At 49.3% G+C, this 21,018-nt stretch overlaps 2 protein-coding genes across 4 annotated transcripts in view; one reads left to right on the forward strand and one right to left on the reverse strand.

Annotated features, from left to right (window-relative positions):
* The window catches only part of VOPP1 (VOPP1 WW domain binding protein), an 87,164-nt gene extending 75,346 nt beyond the window's left edge, over positions 1 to 11,818 (forward strand). The window contains exons 4-5 of the mRNA XM_033411279.2: positions 281 to 417; positions 9,008 to 11,818. Coding sequence (XP_033267170.1) covers positions 281 to 417; positions 9,008 to 9,198 — 328 coding nt within the window. The 3' untranslated portion in view covers positions 9,199 to 11,818. The remainder of the gene's footprint in view (positions 1 to 280; positions 418 to 9,007) is intronic.
* The window catches only part of LANCL2 (LanC like glutathione S-transferase 2), an 82,104-nt gene continuing 61,365 nt past the window's right edge, over positions 280 to 21,018 (reverse strand). Inside the window, exons 9-10 of one of the 3 annotated variants that reach the window (XR_007479258.1) lie at positions 1,423 to 1,606; positions 280 to 498 (exon numbers count right to left, since the gene is read on the reverse strand). Coding sequence is in view for 1 of the 3 variants with exons in the window: in XM_033411277.2 (XP_033267168.1) it covers positions 17,067 to 17,089 (23 nt within the window). In the remaining 2 variants the exon portion in view is untranslated. Of the gene's footprint in view, positions 499 to 1,422; positions 1,607 to 15,291; positions 17,090 to 21,018 lie in introns of those variants that run through there. The other 2 variants (XR_004478723.2, XM_033411277.2) reach the window with 2 other exon arrangements.

A 21,018-nucleotide genomic window follows, 5' to 3' on the forward strand; every position in this document is an offset into this window, starting at 1 on the left:
CCGTTTTGACTAAAATATCGAGTTGAGGTCAGGAAGGTAATTGCACCAGCCCTTCGAAGCCAACAGCCATTTGGAGCTTTTGAAGCAGAAAGCTCACTTCGAGAGCTTCTCAGCACGAGTGGCCTCCATCCAGGGGCACCCAGAGCTCTGCAAGCCAGCTGTCTCCCTGGTGTGCTCCACCGGGCCCGTCCCGGGGGAAGGTGGTCGGGGAGGACCAGCCAGGGAGCCCTGCCGTCTGCCCGGGCCTCTGCCTGGGGCCTCACCCTGTGCTCTCGCCCAGGTTCCTCCTGATGATGGGCGTGCTCTTCTGCTGTGGAGCCGGCTTCTTCATCCGGAGGCGCATGTACCCCCCGCCGCTGATCGAGGAGCCGGCGTTCAACGTGTCCTACACCAGGCAGCCCCCGAACCCCACTCCAGGTCAGCCAAGCCCTCTGTCCTTGTCTCTCCTCCTTTCAGTTTACATGTTCTCTGTAAGCATGTTCTCTGCCACGGAATATGCTGGAAGAAAAAATTCAGGCCATGTTTATTCATTTAAGTTCTGATGATCAACCTTACTGTGCATTTGTGCTGATAGTAAGTGCAATGTCTGCTGTGTTGTATGTCTGTCACCTCTTATTCTTACCTAATTATTGGCGCATCTTTTATGCATGTTTATGCAGCACATTATTTGCTCTTTTTTCCTAAAAATTATTTCATGTGTAAATTTTTATGTAGAAACTGTACTGTCCATGATATTCTTAATGCTTCTGGACTAAATATTAATCGTGTTACTAAATGGTGATTTGCTTAGATAGTCTGTCCTTGCTGATCATTTGTTTTCTTTGTTTTGCTTTTCATTCGTTCATTCAATAAGCGTTTGCTGTGCATTTATGAGTATTGTGAGTACTTATTAATTGTGCTGCTATAGACATGTCTGCACAAGTTACATTTGGCCTATTTAGGGAACATTACCCAGAGTGGTACCCCAGGGTCAAAAAGAATTCATGGTTTCCTAATTCTTATAAAACGCTGCTTTAACTACCTGAACCTCAGACATACTGTGGTGGGTGAATTCAAGTTTCCCTCGGGACACGAGCCCGTTCCTTGTTTTGAAATTACATGTGAGATGTTTCCCTTCCCTTTGGGGGCAGGGGGCGCCAGGGACTCTGCAGGGCTGGGGAGGCACTGCTCCTCGAGCTCCTGTCTTTGGGCCCGTGTGGTGGGCCAGTGGCTGCGTGGCTCCCTGCGTGCCACCTGCCCCGTCAGGCTTCCCACCTCCAGAGTGTGGGGGGGTTCCCTCTATTCATCACACGCCACAGGGAGACAGTCGGACATCTAGAGTTCTGTTCCAGTGTTTACAGAGTTCCGGTTCTGTAAGATAAGTCCTAAGATCTGCTGTACAGCGTGGGACCTATAGTTAGTAACGCTGTGTCGTATACTCACGCCTTTGCTGAGTGGAGGTCTTATGTTGTGTCATCACAAATTCAGAGGGCAGCAGGAAATGCTTGGAGGTGATGGACAGGTTTATGGCATATACTGTGGTGACGGCTTCACGGTGTATATGTATTTCTAAACTCATCAAGTTGTAGACGTTACATATGTTCACCTTTTTGTATGTCAGTCACACCTCAAAGAAAAAAGAAAGAAGTTGGGGGATTGAGCGTGGGAAGAGCTCTCTCTCATCTGCCCTTTAGACACAGAGATGCAGAGATGGGCATTTGCTGGTCTGTGTTTTATAGTTTTATTCCACCAAACACTCCGCCGGGTTTTCTTTTATTATTTTTTAAAACGTTGCTAAAAATCTGAATATGTGTTTTCCACAACAGTTCTGAGGTTGCTGTAGCTTAAACTTTCTCTCAGGGTTAGTACCACTTTTCATGCATAAGTGGATTTTTATTCTTTCATATTTGGAAAGATTTGAATAGCTTCAAATCTATGCTCCAGCATAGGGCAAAGTGAAAATTGTCAGTTAAAATGGGAGGCCAAACCTAGATTTTATCTGGCTTAGTCTGAGTTGTCAGTCCTTTGATTTTTTTTTTTTTTCAAGAAGCAGACAGTAGATCAGAGAAATGGGTAAAAGACTAATGAGTTTCCTTTTCCTTCTGTCTTCATGACATGGATTTTTAGTGGCCTGTGTGGCCACAGACGCAAGATGCCGCGTGTGCTTCGCCCACAGCATCAGGCCTGGGCTGGGGCCCGGGAGCGGAGCTGCCTGCACACAGCGGCCTCTTTTCTTTCTTTCTTTTTTTTTTTTGCGGTACATGGGCCTCTCACTGTTGTGGCCTCTCCCGTTGCGGAGCACAGGCTCCAGACGCGCAGGCTCAGTGAATGACGTATCAATGAAAAATTAATACAAAAACATATGCAATGTAAGTGAACTGACATTTAAAGGTAAATTCATAGCCTTATTCTTTGTTACAAGTTTAAAATAAGAAAGTGAATTAGCTGACCTCTCCTTGAAAGAGGTTCAGAAATTAATAAACTCACAGAAAGCAGTAAGAAGTACATAATAAAAAATAAAAATTAATTACAGGAAAAAGAAAAATTGATTTGCAGATCTAAAAGTTAGTGCTTGATGAAAGGCAATAAAAGTAAATGATATTGCTAATATAGATCCAGAAAAAACTTTAATTGGAAAAGATACATGCACCCCTATGTTCACAGCAGCAGTATTTGCAATAGGCAAGACATGGAAGCAACCTAATGTCCATCGACAGATAAATGGCTAAGGAAGATGTGGTATATATACACAAAGGAATATTACTCAGCCATAAAAAGAATGAAATGATGCCATTTGCAGCAACATGGATGGACTTATCATATTAAGTGAAGTAAGTCAGAAAGAGAAAGACAAATACCATATGATATCACTTACATGTAGACTCTAAAATATGACACAAGTGAACTTCTCTACAAAACAGAAACAGGCTCACAGCCATAAAGAACAGACTTGTGGTTTCCAAGGGGGAAAGGGGTGGGAGAGGGATGGAGTGGGCGTTTGGGATTTCCAGATGCAAACTATTATGTATAGAATGGATAAACAACAAGATCCTGCTGTATAGCACAGGGAACTATATTCAATATCCTGTAATAAACCATAATGGAAAAGAATATAAAAAAGAATATATATATATATGTCACTTTGCTGTACAGCAGAAATTAACACAACGTTGTAAATCAACTGTACTTCAATAAAGTAAATCTTAAATAAAGTAAATGACATTGCCAATCCCATCCCTGATAAATCTAATTAGTAAAGCTGGATAAAGAAGAAGTAAAATCATAAATTGAAACATTACATATCCAGAGATTAAAAATTACAAAGAAGTACTCCTGAAATGGAAAATTTTGGTAAGATAGGAAAGTGCACATTACCAAAGATTCATTAGAATATTGAAAATTTCAGTGGTCCACAGAGCAAGCAAGAGTTTGAGGATGTTTTCAAAGAGTTAGCTCTCAGAATGGCTCCAAGTTCATATGGTATCTTTGAAACTTTTAAGAAACAGTTCATGTCAATGCTTATGAATTACTACAAGTATAGAAAGTTATGGAAATTACCTAATTTGTTTTGTAAAGCTAGTATAACTTGTAGAACTAGTGTAACCAAAGTAAAATTATATTGGATCATGTTTAATGATCGTAAATACAAAAATCTTGGGAAACGGAATTAAACAGTGTGTCTGCTCGGTTGGGGTGCTTGTCAGTCGACGCATCTCTGCTGAATCTAGGGCTCCCTCTCAAATCGCACAGAGACTCTCAAGGAGGAAGAGATGATGGCTGCAAGGGGTGGAATAACTTCAAGTCTCCGGAGAAGGAGGCTGTGGCCGGCTTAAGAGCGCAGCCCGGGGCGGGTGGTGGAGCCCGGGGAGCCTGGGCCGTGACAGCCCCCAGCCAAGCCCTTAGTCCTCGGATGGCGCCCAGAATGTCGGTCCCTCACGTCACCAGCCTTCTCTGGTTCTGCCCGTCCCTCTTTAGCCGGAACTTCTTCCCCCATTTCCTCACCCCGTTGTGAGACACACGCCACAGTGGAAACAGCCTGGGCTTGCCAGTACACTACTGGGTGCAAATTCCAGCGCCTCCATGTGGCAGCTGTGTGACCTTGGCACGTTTTGTCTCGCTGAGCCTCCGTGTCTTCAGGAAAGTGGATGCAAGGCCGATACCCTTGCTGTCCCCACCGCGCCCTCCGCATAGGGTAGAGATGCAATGCAGGTGAGGGAACAGCGGGGGCAGCGGTGTGGCTGCAGCCGTTTTGCCCACTTCTCCTGGTCCTTTCCTCTCTATCTCCTGGAGAAACAGTCTTCCTCTAACTCCAGCTTCTTCACAGACGCTCTGTCTTTTCTTTCTCTAACTAAACCATCTACCGTAAGCCTTCAGAATTGAAGGGCAAGTTCTCTTCTCCCACATTCCGCCCCCGCTAAGTTAGGGAGATGGTGCAGGTGTCCCCTTGTCTCCTGGCCATCATTTCTGTACCCTTACAGTCCCGGCTACTTTGAATCCCATGCCAGTTGGCTGTGCCGCTCTTTGTCACCATTTTGCTACTGTCTGTGAGCATCTCTTCTTTGAGGACTTGGGAATGTGTCTGCTCAAATCACCGACCCGCAGTGGCACGCAGTACAGAGGCTGCCTGTGTGAGCGCCGGGTCCTTCTTCCCACGCACGGAACTGTGGGTCCCTGTGTGCTGCTTCTCTCTGCCCAATTGACAGGACGTGTTGGGTGCCCTCCTGTGTACCAGGCTCTTTGCTAGACAGTGGGGTTCAAATGTTGAACCAGGCTTATAAGGTCCCTGCCATCATTGAGCTTATATTCTCTGTAGAAATCCTCTCTCTTTCCTGTATTTCTGCCCCTACCTCTATAAACGCACTCAAGCATTTCCCATCCTTAAAAATACTTCTGCCGTAAGAATATACAGTGGGGAAAACACAGTCTCTTCAGTAAGTGGTGCTGGGAAAACTAGACAGCTACATGTAAAAGAATGAAATTAGAATATTTTCTCATACCACATACAAAAATAAACTCAAAATGGATTAAAGACCTAAACGTAAGCCCTGAAACATAAAACTCCTAGGAGACAACATAAAGCAGAACACTCTTTGACATAAGTCCTAGCAATATTGTTTTTGGATCTGTCTCCTAAGGCAAAGGAAACAAAAGCAAAAATAAACAAATGGGACTACATCAAACTAAAAAGCTTTTAACAGGGAAGGAAACCATCGTCAAAACAAAAAGGGAACCTTCTGAATGGGAGAAAATATTTGCAAATCATATATAAGGGGTTAATATCCAAAATATATAAAGAACTCATGCAACTCAACAACAAAAAAACCAAACAACCTGATTAAAAAATGGGCAGAAGACCTGAATAGACATATTTCCAGAGAAGATATCCAGATGGCCAATAGGCACGTGAAAGGACGCTCAGCATCACTGATCACCAGGGAAATGCAAATCAGAGTCACACCGAGATATCACTGTCAGAATGGCTAACGTCAACAAGTTAGCGAGGATGTGGAGAAAAGGGAACCCTGTGCACTGCTGGTGGGAATATAAGTTGGTGCAGCCACTATGGAAAACAGCATGGAGGTTCCTCAAAAAACTAAAAATAGAACTAATAGAAATAAAATGATCCTGCAGTTCTACTCCTGGATAAAACATCCAAAGAAAATGAAAACACTGATTTGAAAAGTACATGCCACCCAGTATTCTTAGCAGCTCTATGTACAGTAGCCAAAATACGGAAGTAAACTAAGTGTCCATCAACAGATGAACGGATAAGAAGACCTGGTGTATATGTGTGTGTGGATATATATATACTGCATTACACACACACACACACACACACACACACACACACAATGGACTACTACTCAGCCATAAAAAAGAATAAATTTTTGCCATGTATAACAATGTGGATGGACCTGGAGGGTATTATGCTAAGTGAAGTAAGTCAGACAGAGAAAGACAGATACTGTCTGTTATCACTTACATGTGGGATCTAAAAAAATACAACAAATGAATATAACAACACAGAAGCAGACTCACAGACATAGGGAGCAAACTAGTGGTTACCAGTGGGGAGAGGGAAGGATGGAGGGGCAAGATAGGGGTAGGAGGTTAAGAGGTACAAACTGCTATGTCTAAAATAATAAACAAGGATATATTGTACAGCCCAGGGAAATATAGCCATTATTTTGTAATAACTTTAAATGGAGTATAATCTATAAAAATTTAGAATCACTGTGTTGTACACCTGAAACTAATATAATCTTGTAAATCAACTGTACCTTAATTTAAAGCAGTTTTTTTCTGTTTGTTTTGTTTTGGCTGCGTTGGGTCTTTGTTGCTGCGCGCAGGCTTTCTCTAGTTGCGGTGAGCCGGGGCTACTCTTCATTGCAATGCACGGGCTTCTCATTGCAGTGGCTTCTCTTGTTGTGGAGCACAGGCTCTAGGCACGTGCGCTTCAGTAGTTGTGGCACGCAGGCTCAGTTGTTGTGGCTCGCGGGCTCTAGAGCACAGGCTCAGTTGTTGTGGCTCGCGGGCTCTACAGGGCAGGCTCAGTAGTTGTGGTGCACGGCCTTAGTTGCTGTGCAGCATGTGGGATCCTCCTGGACCAGGGATTGAACCCGTGTCTCCTGCATTGGCAGGCGGATTCTTAACCACTGCGCCACCAGGGAATTCCCTTAAAGCAGTTTTTTAAAGAATAAAAAAACCCAAAAAACACGTCTGCCCTTGTCATGCATCCCTTTAGCCACCACTCCTCCCCCCTGGTCTTCACCCCTTACCCTGGAGCAGCTGTTTGCCCCGGCAGCTGGGCTTCTGTGCCAGCCATGGTGCTGAAACCGCTGGCCAGAAATCCCGAATGTCCTGTGGGCTGATAAGGCGCGGTGCTGCCCTGTCCCCTCCTGAACCCCACCCGGTGACACAGCTCCCGCCTCACTGCTTCACTCTTTCCTCGCATTCTCCTTTCATTCTTTGCTGCCGCCTACGCCTCCTGTGTTTCTCCTCGTCTGACTGTTGGCCTTGTCTGCGCTGCTCTCCCCAGCCGTCCTCTGGCCCTCCCACACACTCCTCCTGGGAGGTTTCGGCCAAGGCCACGTCTGTGCTGCTACTTCCACAAAGAAGGCCCCCAGAGCTGCCTGGGCTCCCGCAGGCCCTGCCCTTTTCCTCTGTCCCCTCTCTCGCCTGGTGGGCCCCTTATCAACACCAGAAGCCGGGCCTTTCCGACGCAGGCCTCTCCTCCTCCCGACGCGCTCCACACTGAGCTGGTCCCGGGTCCTTGGATACACCTCCTGGGCCCCTCTCTCGTTCTCTCGTCCCCATTTCTTCTCTCATATTCAGAGGCTTCCATTGTGTCTTTCCTGGACTCTTACATTAGCCTCTTTTTATTCATCTTTAACTTTTTATTTGTATAAAATATAAAGGGATTCAGAGATAAATGAAATATAATCTCTGCCCTTGAGAAGCTCACGGTCCTGGCTGGTCACGGGCTTGTATACAAACATGTCTTGTAAACGAGCCCATCTCCTGGCAGCAGGCAAGATGCACCAGGAGAAGCAGGTGCCGTCTGTTGGGCCACACAGGTGTGAGACGAGGCAGGAGCTGATGAAGGTGCCACCTGTGGCTGACGGCCGTCCTCCCGACACCCTTGAGTGCGTCTCTGGCCAGGTGTTTCTGTCCTGTACTCTCTCCTTCAGCACACTTGTAGATTTCCAAGACATCCTGCACACCTCGGTGGGCATCTTTCCGGGAATCTGACCTTTATTCAGTTAAACTGTGGCAGAGGAAGATTTGCACAAAAAAAGACCCTACACGATACACACACAGAGACGACCTCTCTGGTGCCCGAGCGTCTCCTGGGTTGAGTGAGGCCTAACTCAGATACACCTGATTTCACTCGTGAACTTAGCCCAGCCCACATAAAACCCGGAGCCCACAGTTTCTCTTCTTGATTCTTTAATTGTTTAGTCAGTATCCTGTCATGTTGTCAACACGATCAGAAAAAGCAGATCTAAGGAATAGGCTCCAAAGCAGCAGCTCAGGTATTTCTACTGTTAACATGAGAGTTAGGGGCCTTCCCCAGTGGCGCAGTGGTTGAGAGTCCGCCTGCCGATACAGGGGACGCGGGTTCGTGCCCCGGTCCGGGAAGATCCCACGTGCCGCGGAGCGGCTGGGCCCGTGAGCCATGGCCGCTGAGCCTGCGCGTCCGGAGCCTGTGCTCCACGGCGGGAGAGGCCACAGCAGTGAGAGGCCCGCGTACCGCAAAAAAAAAAAAAAAAAAGAGAGAGAGAGTTAGGGCTAGATTTGGGGCAGGGTGACCAGTGTATTTCCTCTTGTCACCGTCTATGCTCTCTGGACCCCCGTGCCCTGCACCCTGGCCCGCAGCAGGGCTCAGCCTGCATCCTACAGCCTCTCCCTGAGACAAGAGCATCCTTCTCCTGCAGCATCCAGGGCAGGGAGAGAGTCCACAGACATGTCAGCCCACCCCGCTGGCATCCGCCCCGTACGTCGTCGCCTTATCTGGGAATTGGGTTCACCTGGATGACAGGTACTCTGCCCTGATTAAACGTTAATCCAGCAGGTGGGAGTGGAGCTGATACTTCAGCAAACTGTTCTCAGAAAGTGCGTGGAGGCGCCGGTGATGATTCTGGCCGAGATTCGGGAACACAGGGTCCTCTTGTCCGTTCTCTCTGAGTTGACTCACCTTTCTACGCCCAGGCTGTTTAGGCTGTAAGGGACACTCGGCCCTCTCCGTTGGTAATTTCTTGGTGCACCTCCCCAAGGTCTTGGCAGGGCTGCCCTGCGTGTCACTCGGCCTGATCCCGCCAATGTCCCTCCATCACTTAGACACCCTCTTGGGTTGTGGTGCTTTCTGGCTGTCTGCATCCAGTAGAGGAGAAGCTCCAGGAGGCCGGGGCTGGCATGTCCCCTTTGCTCGTCACCTGATCCCAGGTGCCCTGCTGTGTCTGGGGCCTGGCTGTGATGGGCTGTGGGTTTTTTCTGCTGTGCTCACATCTGCTTACCTGTCTTTCAGGAGCCCAGCAGCTGGGGCTGCCGTTTTACACCGACCCTGGAGGACCAGGGGTGAATCCTGCTGGGAACCCTGTGGCGATGGCTTTCCAGGTCCAACCCAACTCACCCCAGGGAAGCATGGCCTACCCACCGCCCCCTTCCTACTGCAACACGCCACCGCCCCCCTATGAACAGGTGGTGAAGGCCAAGTAGCCGGGAGCGGCCTGGCACCTGCCTGTGCAACTGGCCGGGGAGGCCGGGGGAGGCTGTCACCCACCCTCCCTGGCGCCCCATCACTGTTCACCTCCAGGAATGGTCTTCTGAGCCACTAAGGGCAAATTCCTTTCTGATATCTTCAAAGCAAGCACAGCTTCCTTTCAAGCTTTCCTTGGAGGACCAGTATTTGAATTCACCCCGTGTCTCCTCTGTTGCTTCTGTTTCCAATGTCATCTGTGCTCTGGCCGAGTGGACAGTCCCGAGGGTTGACCCCCAAGGGTGGCGCACCCAGACCCTCAGGGGAGAGACCCCGGCAGAAGGTGAGGCAGGGCGCGTGCAGGTGAGTACGCGCGAACGCGAGGAGGGGCCCAGGGCGCCCGGAAGGCCCCACACACGGCAGGTGGCCCGTCTGAAATGAGGCACCACAGGGCCAGCTGTGTGAGCCCCTTGCCCGTCAGTCTTCCTCTTCCAAAGGCTCTCAGAGAAACAGGCGTGGGTGGCGCAGCCGCGGAGCCCTCTCTTCTCCATCCCCTTCCTGAAGACCAGAGCTGCCCTCTGCACAGCCAGGGCTGGGAGAGCCCTGGGCACGGCTTGCACCTCAAGGAGATGGGGATCCAGAGTCAGGCCAAGCCGCTGTCTATAGTTACCTGAAGGTCACTAAGGAACGTTATTTAAATTCATGGGAAATTGCCCCCTGCCTCCAACCAGACATTGCGTTTGATGAGCTCTTGGTCTGACTTGGGGAAAAAAGTGTTCGAGCCCTTTTCAGTGTGTCCTGTGGAAGGTGGCGTGGAGTCCTGTCCTGAGGTCAGACTCGGAGTCTTTCCTGGACATCGGCAGCTCTCTGGCCTGGGATCACGGCCAGGCAGCTCTGCGCCCTCCCCTGAGGTAGCTCTGACGGTGCGTTGTGATGGACGCTTTCAAAGCAGACAGGCACATCCGGCTGGGAAGCCACGTCAGCCTCTGGAGAGAGGTGTCCCAGCAGGGTGCAGTCAGTGGCTCGAGCCTGGGTTGGGCAGGCCTGGGCCCTGGCTGGTTGGCCTCAGCAGATGTACGCAGGGCTCCGAACAGGAGGAGCTTGCTAAGAAAGAGACGGGAATGCAAGACCCCAGGACTGCAGAGCGATCTCTTCAGAAAGGACTGAACAGATTTCACTGATGATGAGTTCATCAAAATTAGAATAAAGAAGATCTGGTTGGAAACGCAAAGCCTGGCTCAGAAACCTCTCTGGCCCTGGGATCACAGGTAGTCCTGGGGTCGTCAGGGGGCCGGGGTCCTGTTCCTCTGCGTAGCGAGTACTGCCCACGATCGCGTATTTAAACCCAGAGTGAGCCCTGACAGGTCACGTACAGGAAGGGCAAAGCCGCGTAGCTGAGACATGTAGATCCCTGTATATGTAGTGGTGGGGCGAAGTGCTTTTTCTGTTTTTTTTTTTTTTTTTTTTTTTGCGGTACGCGGGCCTCTCACTGCTGTGGCCTCTCCCGTTGCGGAGCACAGGCTCAGCGGCCATGGCTCACGGGCCAAGCCGCTCCGCGGCATGTGGGATCTTCCCGGACCAGGGCATGAACCCGCGTCCCCTGCATCGGCAGGCCAACTCTCAACCGCTGCGCCACCGGGGAAGCCCAGAGTGCTTATTTTTGAAATGAACTCAACAGAGCCTCTTGAGGAGTTGTCACTCATTGAAGCTGAGCGTCAGGACATCTCACCGAGTAGATACTGAGGGTTTTCATTCCCTAGCCCTAGTCTCCGTGTCCCTGCTCTACTGGGACACGTCTGTGGCATAGGAGTGAGGAATCAGGATGGGGCCACAGTGACTTACCTTTTCTAAGGGTGGGGAACCTGGGAGCCTCCCCGGGAATTCCACAGGACACTCCTGCAGCCAGATGAACCCCTTGGAAACAATCTGTGAACACGGATGCTGCTGCCGGTGTCTTTGACCACCGAGTGTGACCTCCGAACTCCTGTGCCCAACGTCAGTACCTCCCCGCACTCAAGTCCTTGATTCGAATGAGACAGCAAAGCGCAACATTTGCTGTTTACAACCCAGGACAACTACATGGGTCCAGAAGGTCCTCTTCCTCCAGGTCATTCATTTTGCATTTTCAGGTCCAGTTTCTCCCTTTACTGTTCCGATGAGGAAGCGCGCCGAGAGCTGCCCCTGGCGTTGGCCTGGGTGCAGCTGAGTAGCCACCCAAATGTCCGTGACGAAATTTTGTTTATCTTTTTGATAGCAAATGATCTTGAGACAATGATTTAGGTAGCACTCAACAGTTTTATATTCATGTTTGTGTGAGATAAATTTTGTTTTCCCTTGAACCGGGGTGAGAACCCACTACTGTGGGCACTGACACTGTGTGTGGAAATTCCACTCGCAGTGACATTTCTTGCCCATTCTGTTTCCCCTCGTGCTGTCGGTGGACAGTCCCCACTGCCTGGAGCCGGTCCAGCTCCTGGTGTGTGAAGTTCCACAGAGTTCCGTAGCAGGTGTGGCCAGGAGGAGCTGGGAGCAGATCCGTGCGTGCTTTTCCTCTTGTAACACTTGGCTTATTTCTCTTTTCTGTTCTTTTGATAGGGTCCTGTTTCCTATGTATGCAAAATAAAAATAAATTTGGGTGTGTGCTTTGACTCTTTTGCTGGGGAGTGGGAAAGAGGGGAGAGACGAAGTTTCTGAAGAAGGATGCACAGTGGGCTCTCAGTTCGGCTGGGTGGGGTGGAGTGCGTGAGGAATGCACCCAGTCTCAGGAGAACTGGAAATTAGATGCTGTCCAAGAAGATAAGGAACTTTTGTTTCACCAACACATTTAAAATATCTAGCTAAGGAAAAAATTATCGGAATAGGAAGACAGAAGCATTAATTATATGGACTCACAGCTAATACTGATATTAATTATCTGGGGGCCTGAGTGTGCTTTGCATAGGTAGGGGAGCCTTGATTTTAAAATCCAACTCTAGGGCTTCCCTGGTGGCTCAGTGGTTAAGAATCCGCCTGCCAACGCAGGGTACACGGGTTCGAGCCCTGGTCCGGGAAGATCCCACATGCTGCGGAGCTACTAAGCGCGTGTGCCACAACTACTGAGCCCACGTGCTGCAACTACTGAAGCCTGTGCACCTAGAGCCCATGCTTCACAACAAAGAGAAGCCACTGCAATGAGAAGCCCGCGCACCACAAAGAAGAGTAGCCCCCGCTCGCCGCAACTAGAGAAAGCCCTCGCGCAACAACGAAGACCCAATGCAGCCAAAAATAAATAAATAAATTTATTTAAAAAAAGAAAGAATCCAACTCTATTTGGTCAGAAACTATTTCTCTCACAGATCTATAGCTGCTACAGTTAGGCTGTATTTTAGATGAATCACCAACTGAGATAATGTTTATCAAGAAGTGCCTTATAATTTACTATATTAAAACAGGACAGGAAACAAGGTAGAAGAGGCCAGCCTGCCTGCTGGTGGGGAACGCAGAGCTGAGTTAGACGCCTCACTGGACAACCCGCTGGTCCTCAGCTTCCCCCAGTGAAACGGGAGCAGGTCGTTTACACATCAAAGGTCATGACTGGAGATGGCAAACAGTACTCACTCTTGTCTGTCCCTCCCAAATTTCACGGAACTCCAAAAAGTCCATAATAGTTATCAAGGCAAAAAAGTGCAAGATCAGAAATTGTAATTTCTGAAATAGAAGGTGAGTTGCTGTCAAGCAAGGGTAGGGAGGGAAAGGCAGTAGTTGGCTTCTTCACGCCTGTGATGGTCAGGAGGAAGTTAGCAGCGTGCCCCCGTGTGGGTGCAGAAGAGATGCGGACACGGATTGCAGAAGTCGTGTCCTCTCGCCAGAGCCCTCATCCCCCAAAACCTGCTAACCACGCGTGCCCTTGAATGAGTTTCTCCCCTCAGAGGTGACAAGGTTGTACTCACAGGCAGCTAGGACCTTTCTCACCGGAGTCTAGGACTGGGCCCTAGGATGCAGGTACAGGAGTTGGATGGGTGGAGGGGTGAGGGGGGCAGAAAGAAGGTGACAGGATCCACCGAGGGCAGAGTCTGGTGGGCGGGAGGCCTCCTGTCTCCAGGTCCCTGGGCAGGCAGTCCCGCTCTCCACGCCCCTTCTCTGCGCTCCCCTGGGGAGATGCGAAGCCTGGTCCCTCCCTCCAGGCGGCGGAGCGGGGAGGGTCCGTTTGTCTCGTCCTCAAGTACCCAAAGGCCCCAGTGCCCGGCACGTGTAGTTCGGTTCTGGGGAGCCCTGGGAAGGTACGTCCGCGCCTAGCTCAGGCCGGTGCCCGGCCAGCCGATTCCCCCAGAGCCTGGGGAGGACGCTCTGGGCGCACTGACCTTGGAGACCGGCTCCCTCTGCCCACCTTCTGCGCTTGCTCTCGCCGTGCCGCCTCGTCGCCCTGTGTTGTGGCGAGGGCCCTGGCTTAAAACTCGCAGTGGAGCCGCGCGAGGGACCATACGCGCACATGGACGGGCGTTCCGGACGCCCTGCCTCGGAGTCGCCCTGACGACTGGGGGCACGGGACGTCCTGGTGTCCCCGTTTCCCCATCTGGAAAGTGGGGCTACGGAGGCGCCCAGGGTGTGGTGCGAGTTGGACAGCCAGCGACGCACGCGACACCCCGCGATGAGCCCGGGACCGGGGACCGCGGCTTCTGCGCCCAGATCGCCCGCCCAGAGAGGGGACCGGGGACTGGGCCCCGGGCCCCGCCCCAGCCCCGCCCTGCCCCGAGCCAGGTTGGGGCGCGGCACCTGCGCGAAGCGGGTGGGGCGGCCCCGGGGAGGCTCCAGGAGGGGACCCTGCTTAGCCCTTCGTGGCAAAGTCCCTGCTGATGTTTTTTTACTCAAAACCAAACCCATGCCTTTATTTTTAATCTAAAATGTAGACCGTACAGGAAAGCACAAAGCAAAAGGTAAACAGAAATCACCTGCGACCCCAGTATCCCGAGACTGCAGCTGGGCGTGTTTCCGTCGCTTTCTAGGTCCCTCGCTCTGACGACACAGGTGCACCGCGGGATCCTTCGTAGCCCGCTTTCCTCTAGCATTTTTCCTGGCATTTAAATAGTCTCCTGCTTCTTCCCTGCAATGATTAAACAGCGCCCCACCACACGGCTGCGCCGCAGGTGATTTAACCCACACACTCCGATCTAATTTTGGGGTCGCTCCATTTTATTTTTCATTTTTAAACATTATTCTACACACCCAGAATAATGAGTGTAACTTTTGCCTAAGGCGTATGGTGGATGCCGGCCGGATGCTCGGGAGCGAGCGGCGAGGGGCCGGGCCGGTGGTGGGTGAGGACGCAAGGGCCCCGAGTCGCCCTGAACTCCCGCCGGGCCCCGAGGCGCTCCCTCCGCGTCAGCCCGGACCCCCCGGGCCGTGGACGCCTAGTCCCAGATGACTGTGCGGGCCGAGATCGCCTACAAACCCCCAGGACGGTGGCTGCCGTGGAAAACCAGGCTTTCTTGGGACGCCTCTCAGTTTGCTGGCATAACCGCGGATGCTGCAGAGCAGATGTACTCACGTGAACACGCTCAGGACACAGGACGGAGGCGCCCCGCGCAGCTGCTCCACTGCGCCGCCTACCACCGCCTGCATTTTACGTTTACCACCCCCTGCTTTTCTTCCTAATTTTACCACATATATGTTTTGTTTCACTTTTCGGTATTAATGTATTTCTCCAACTTGTTTTTGCAAAAATTGTTGCTAATTTTTCCCTATTATGGACAGTGCTGTGCTGAGCGAGCTTGTGACCATTTTAAAGGTTCATCCACATTTATTTCCTCAGAATAAAACCTTAGACTTAAATTGCTGGCTCGAAGCATCTGTACCTTTCTTCGGGCTTTCGGCAAATATTCCCATTAGGAAGATTGTACTGACGTGTCCCACCAGGCTTGGCAGGCACTGCGTATGAGCCACGGTCCATGCATAGCTACCAACTTGAGGAGGGGCCGGAAGCCCCATTTTTGTTCAATTTGTATCATTTATTACATGAATCTCTAACCAACTGTGAGAAGCACCTTCTCGAAAGGTGTGTGGTTGGCAAGACCAAGGCTGGCAAGACTAAGCTCTCATGGAAAAGAGAAGGTTGGGGAGAAAACATGAAATATAGCATATATTAAATAAATATATTTATGAAATATTTATGATATAGAAACGTAGCACTGACTATATATAGCATTAAGTATATAGATACATGAAATGTAGCTTTAAATATATATTACGAGTGGAGTAAGTAAAACTTCTCTAATCCGTCCACCCCCAAATACCTCTGGCACTCTTCTCCTGAATGTCCTTCCTCAGTTTATTATTCGGGTGGCAGCATCACGGTCTGGGGCAGCCTCTCCCCTGTTCTTTGAGGACACACACATCCTACCTCTTGAAGTGTTTGAACCAGCCCAGACCTGGCAACCTGAGTCCTCACATTTTCATTCTTCAGTGAGCACACTGTACTCATCATGGGCTCTGGAGTCAAAGCATCTCTGCCGCTGAAACTCACTGGTTAGCCCCCGGTGAGGGATTCTGCACTCTGAGCATCAGCTTCCTCAACTGAACCGTGAGGACAGGAACACCTCCATGTTGTTTGGTTTAATCCAACCCCCGTTCCCTTGCCTGTTTCTTCTGTAGAAGCCAGAAGAGCCACACATTTTCTTTGCGACGGGCACAGTCTTGGCCAATGATAGATACTACAGAAGTCTACTCTGGGCCTCTGGGAAAGATTTCACTTTTGTCATAAATGAGACTGGAGTTGCTGGCACTGCCACATGCAGGTTCACCCTGCTTTCAACACTGATGTGATATCTGGAGCTGCAGCAGCTACCTTGTGACCATGACGGAAAGGCCAAGATGATCACAGAGATACCAGCTTTCATAGGGTTGAACCAATTCTAGGTTTCTTATTACCTGAAAAAATAAATTCCTGTTAATCAGAGATTTTCTGTAGTAACCTTCCTTGTGGGGTGGTTGTGAGAATCGTGTGAAGTAATTTTTTTAAGGACTAAATACAGTACCTGACACTGATAAATATTTTATGATTATTTTTAGTAGTGTGATCTCAGTTGCCACAGGGTATTTTCGACTCTGATATATGCATGGCCAGGAGTACGAAGATGCTTGTCGAAGGTGATTCTCTGCTTCCAACTAGCATCAGTGACCTTGGGCAAGTCTTGAACCTCTATGGGCCTCAGTTTCCTCAGCTGCTTATAAAATAATCAAACTTCCCTCTCGGCTCTAATATTCTTTGATTTTATTTTCTTTTCCCTAGAAATCTTTCCATCGCAGGATGTAGCATCCCGACTGACGACCAGAGAAGGATGTGGAGGGCGTGTGATATCCCTAGTGCAGTTTACAAGTCCCTCAGGACACCCTGGGACTCCCAACCCGGCCTCTGCATGTGATGCAGTACTGAGTACAAAATACCACCTAAGAAACAGTCTTGCCAAAAATGTCCAACCAGGATATAACCACATCTGGAGCAGCGTTATCCGACAGAAATTTTTATGATGATGGAAATACTTGCACTGTCCAGTACAGTAGCCACGGGCTAAATGTGGATATTGGGCAGTTGAAATGAGGCTAGGATACATATAGTTGATTCACCTTGTTATACAGCAGAAACTAACACAACATTGTAAAGCAATTATAGTCCAACAAAGATGTTAAAAAAAAAAAAAAAGAAATGAGGCTAGGGAGATGCAGGAACTGGATTTTAAAATTTAACTTAATCTTCATGAAACTAATTTACATTCAGATACTCACCGGTGGCTAGTGGTTACCATATTGGACAGTGTAGCTCCGGAGTCCAAACTGAACCTCCGAGTTTCAGGAAGTGGGAGATGGCAGGACAAGTTTCCGTGGGGAAAGAATCAGACAAACTCACGGGGGAGATTTATGAGACAACAGTCCTGGTGTCCTCAGAAAGTTGATGTCGTTAAAAACAAAACAACAAAGCAGGTGAGTGTCCTAGGTTATGAAAAGATTAACAAAATATAAAGCAGGAACCTAGATTGGATCCCGACGGAAAACAACAATACAGACTTAAAGCACTCCTGACTCGGTCGGGGCACCGGACATGGCCTGGATGCAGCGTAATATTACAGAATCATTGTTAGTTTTCTCAGGTGTGACACTGGTATTGTGATTATGCAGCACATTATTATAATAGTAATTTATTTTTGGCGGCGTTGGGTCTTCATTGCTGCGCGCGGGCTTTTCTCTGATTGCGGCGAGCGGGGGCTGCTCATTGTTGCAGTGCGCGGGCTTCTCATTGCGGTGGCCTCTCGTTGCGGAGCACAGGCCCTAGAGCACAGAGGTTTCAGTGGTTGCAGCACGCGGGCTCAGTAGTTGTGGCTCACGGGCTGTAGAGTGCAGGCTAAGTAGCTGTGGCACACGGGCTTAGTTGCTCTGCAGCGTGTGGGATCTTCCCGGACCAGGGATTGAACCTGTGTCCCCTGCATTGGCAGGCAGATTCTTAACCACTGAGCCACCAGGGAAGTCCCTACATCATGTTTTTTAAAAGTTCCCATTGGATCACATTGGTTTACAAACATGCTGTTATTTAAAAAAAAAGTTTTTTCTTGATCTTATTTCTCTTACCAACTATGGCCCCATTTCTTTCCTCTCTTTTGCAACCAAACTCCTTTTAGCGTTGTCTGTTCTGCTCACCAAGTCACCAAGGACCTCCAGGCTGCTGGATGCAATGGCCAACTCCTAGCATTTCTCTCACTTATCAGGATCGGCTGAAACAGCTGGTCACTCCTCTGCACACGTGAAATTTCCTCACTGGCCTCCAGGAAAACAGACCTCTACCCAATGAGGTAGAGGTCGTCTTCTCATCCTCCTTTGCTGCAGCAAACTCCTCCCCATTCTTGGTGTTACGTGGCCAAGGCTCTGCCTTAGCTCCTTCCTTCCCTATTCCCTTTCCCCTCACTTTCTGGGTGAGCTCTCTCAGCTCATAGCTGTAAATAATCAATATGCAAATGACTCCAAAGTGTCAGTTCCCTCCCAGATTTCTCTCCAAACTCCAGCCGTCCCGGTCACCTCAGACTCCACATGCCCTGACCCCCGACTGGCCTCTTCCACATCTTAGCTGCTGGCAACGCCCCTTCCAAGGCTAACTGTGCTCTCTCGTGGTCTGCCCTGGCCGTCAGGAATCCTACTGGCTCTAGGACACAGCAAGAGGCTGACCATTCTCGCCAAGCCCACATCATTTCTCTCCTGGACCAGCCTTCTGGTTTCCCTACGTCCACCAGGCATTCTCTCAGGATTTCCCCTTCGACGCATAAATCAGATAACGTCCTTCCTTTGCTCAAACCCTCCAGTGGCTCTGTACTTCACCCAGAGCAAAAGCCAAACTCCTCCGAATGGCCTTCCAGGCCCGGGCCTTCCTTCCTCCCCGCCCCCTCCCCCGTGTGGTCATTCACTCCACTCTTGAACAGGGCACGGCCTTTGTCAGGTGCTCTTTCCACAGATACTCATCTGGCCAACTCCTTTAATTTCTTCAAGTCTTGGCTCAGATGTCACCGTCTCTAGTCTTACTCTGACCATCCTGTTTAAAACAGTAATTTGTGTTCTCTCCACCATCAGTCCCTCTTATTTTGTTTTATTCTATCTTTTTTTTCCATATTATTTATTAACTTATAACATAGGAGAAAATTTGTCTATTTAGCCTTATTGCTTGTCTCTCGCTGCTACACAAACTCTACAAGATAAAACTTTTTGACTGTTTTGATCACTGATGGATTCCAAGTGCCCAGAATAATGTGTGGCATTGAATAAGCCCTTCATGACTATGTGTTGAATAAATTAACATCCTCAAAGAGATAAAATATTGCAACAAGAAGAGGATATACACAAAAGATACCCTGAGAACAAGAAAAACTCCTGGAACTAAACACACAATGGAAGGATTCGAAAATAAAGTTGAAATCTCTTGGAAAGGAAAGCAAAAAGGTGGAAGGGAAAAAAACATTAAGAAATAATTCAAGAAAATTTCCTACAATTGAAACACACAAGTTCCCAGATTGGAAGGGCCTACAAAGAACCCAGGACTACATCGACAGATGAATGGATAAAGAAGATGTGGCACATATATACAGTGGAATCTACTCAGCCATAAAAAGGAACGAAATTGAGTTATTGGTGGTGAGGTGGATGGACCTAGAGTCTGTCATACAGAGTGAAGTAAGTCAGAAAGAGAAAAACAAATACCGTATGCTAACATATATATATGGAATCTAAGAAAAAACCAAAAAGTTCTGAAGAACCTAGGGGCAGGACAGGAATAAAGATGCAGACATAGAGAATGGACTTGAGGACACGGGGAGGGGGAAGGGTAAGCTGGGACGAAGCCAGAGAGTGGCATGGACATATATACACTATCAAATGTAAAATAGCTAGCTAGTGGGAAGCAGCCGCATAGCACAGGGAGATCAGCTCGGTGCTTTGTGACCACCTAGAGGGGTGGGAGGGAGACGCGAGAGGGAGGAGATATGGGGATATATGTATACATATAGCTGATTCACTTTGTTATAAAGCAGAAACTAACACACCATTGTAAAGCAATATACTCCAATAAAGATGTTAAAGAAAAAAAAAAACCCAGGACTAGGCTCATCATCGTGACAGAGAAAAAACTGTACAATTTGCAAAGTGCTCACAATCAAAACACAACATCTGAGCACAAGGAAACAAGAATCACTGTGGCTCTGAGGTTCTCGGAGGTAACACTGGAAGCTAGATGTCAGTATGCTGCCTCGAAATTTCAGGAGGAAAGTGGCTTCCGGTGCAGAATTCTCTAAACAATCTCTGATTCAAGTGTCAGGGCAGAACAATGACACCCTTCAGGCAGGCAAGTTCTCAGGACTTTCAGTTCAGCTGGAGGGAGCATGGTCCTTCTTGCTACTGGAGAGCCTCTGGAGGCAGCACCGTCCTGTTCATTACCCCCCTTTTAGTTCCCAGCAGCCAAGCATAAAGCGCTGGATAACTTCCCTGTGGCCTCTCTGACGAAATGGTTGAAAAGCTGGCTTCCTCAGTTCTTGGGACCGTGGGAGACACTTGTATGATTGTGGGTGGGTATGTGATTATGCTGCTTGCTACATGCTTTATTCTCTCATGAACAATACTTTAAGGAGGGCGTAAGGTCCCTGTTAACATGTGACCAGCACTGCATCTGATGATGATCTTATGAAAGCCACAAGGATCTACCTGGTACAGAAGCGGGAAGACCTCCAGGGGCATTAAACAAAGAACAGGCTGGAGGACGGGGAACCCAGCCTCTCTGAACTTCTAGATTTTGTGCAAGCCTGAAACTGTGGCTTGGTTCCTCCTTGCCCCTGTGGCAGACTCTTCCCCTTGAAGGACCCTGGTGCGGCTGGGCACACACACGCCCACGCCCACGATGGCCGAAAGCTCGGGGATGCTAGGCAGAGCAGTGGTGCGCGATGGTGGCGTGGCTTGGGATTTTGGAGCTGGACAGACCTGGGTTTTCATTTCATTACTCAGGGGAGTGAGCCCGTTTCTTCACACACAAGCACTACATGCACACCTTCAAGTCCCCCATCACAGAGCACTTCCGCGTGCTAGTTGCTTTCTCCATTTGTTACTCCGTTTTAATTCTCCCACTGACCAAATAAGGTTGGTTAGTCCAAATAAGGTCCTGATTACACAGACTCTGTAGGAAACAGCTGATCCAAATTCACACAGGCTGCTCCAGCCTCTGCGCTGGATGCCCACTCCACAGGCTCCTTGACGAGTGGGGCCAGCCGCAGCCTCACGCCAGAGGTCACACTTGGCCGCGGTGCCCTCCTGCCATTAGCAGAAGTGCACGCCCGGAGGCCCGC

The sequence above is a fragment of the Orcinus orca genome, chromosome 9, assembly GCF_937001465.1.
Source record: "Orcinus orca chromosome 9, mOrcOrc1.1, whole genome shotgun sequence".
Classification (NCBI taxonomy): Eukaryota; Metazoa; Chordata; class Mammalia; order Artiodactyla; family Delphinidae; genus Orcinus; species Orcinus orca.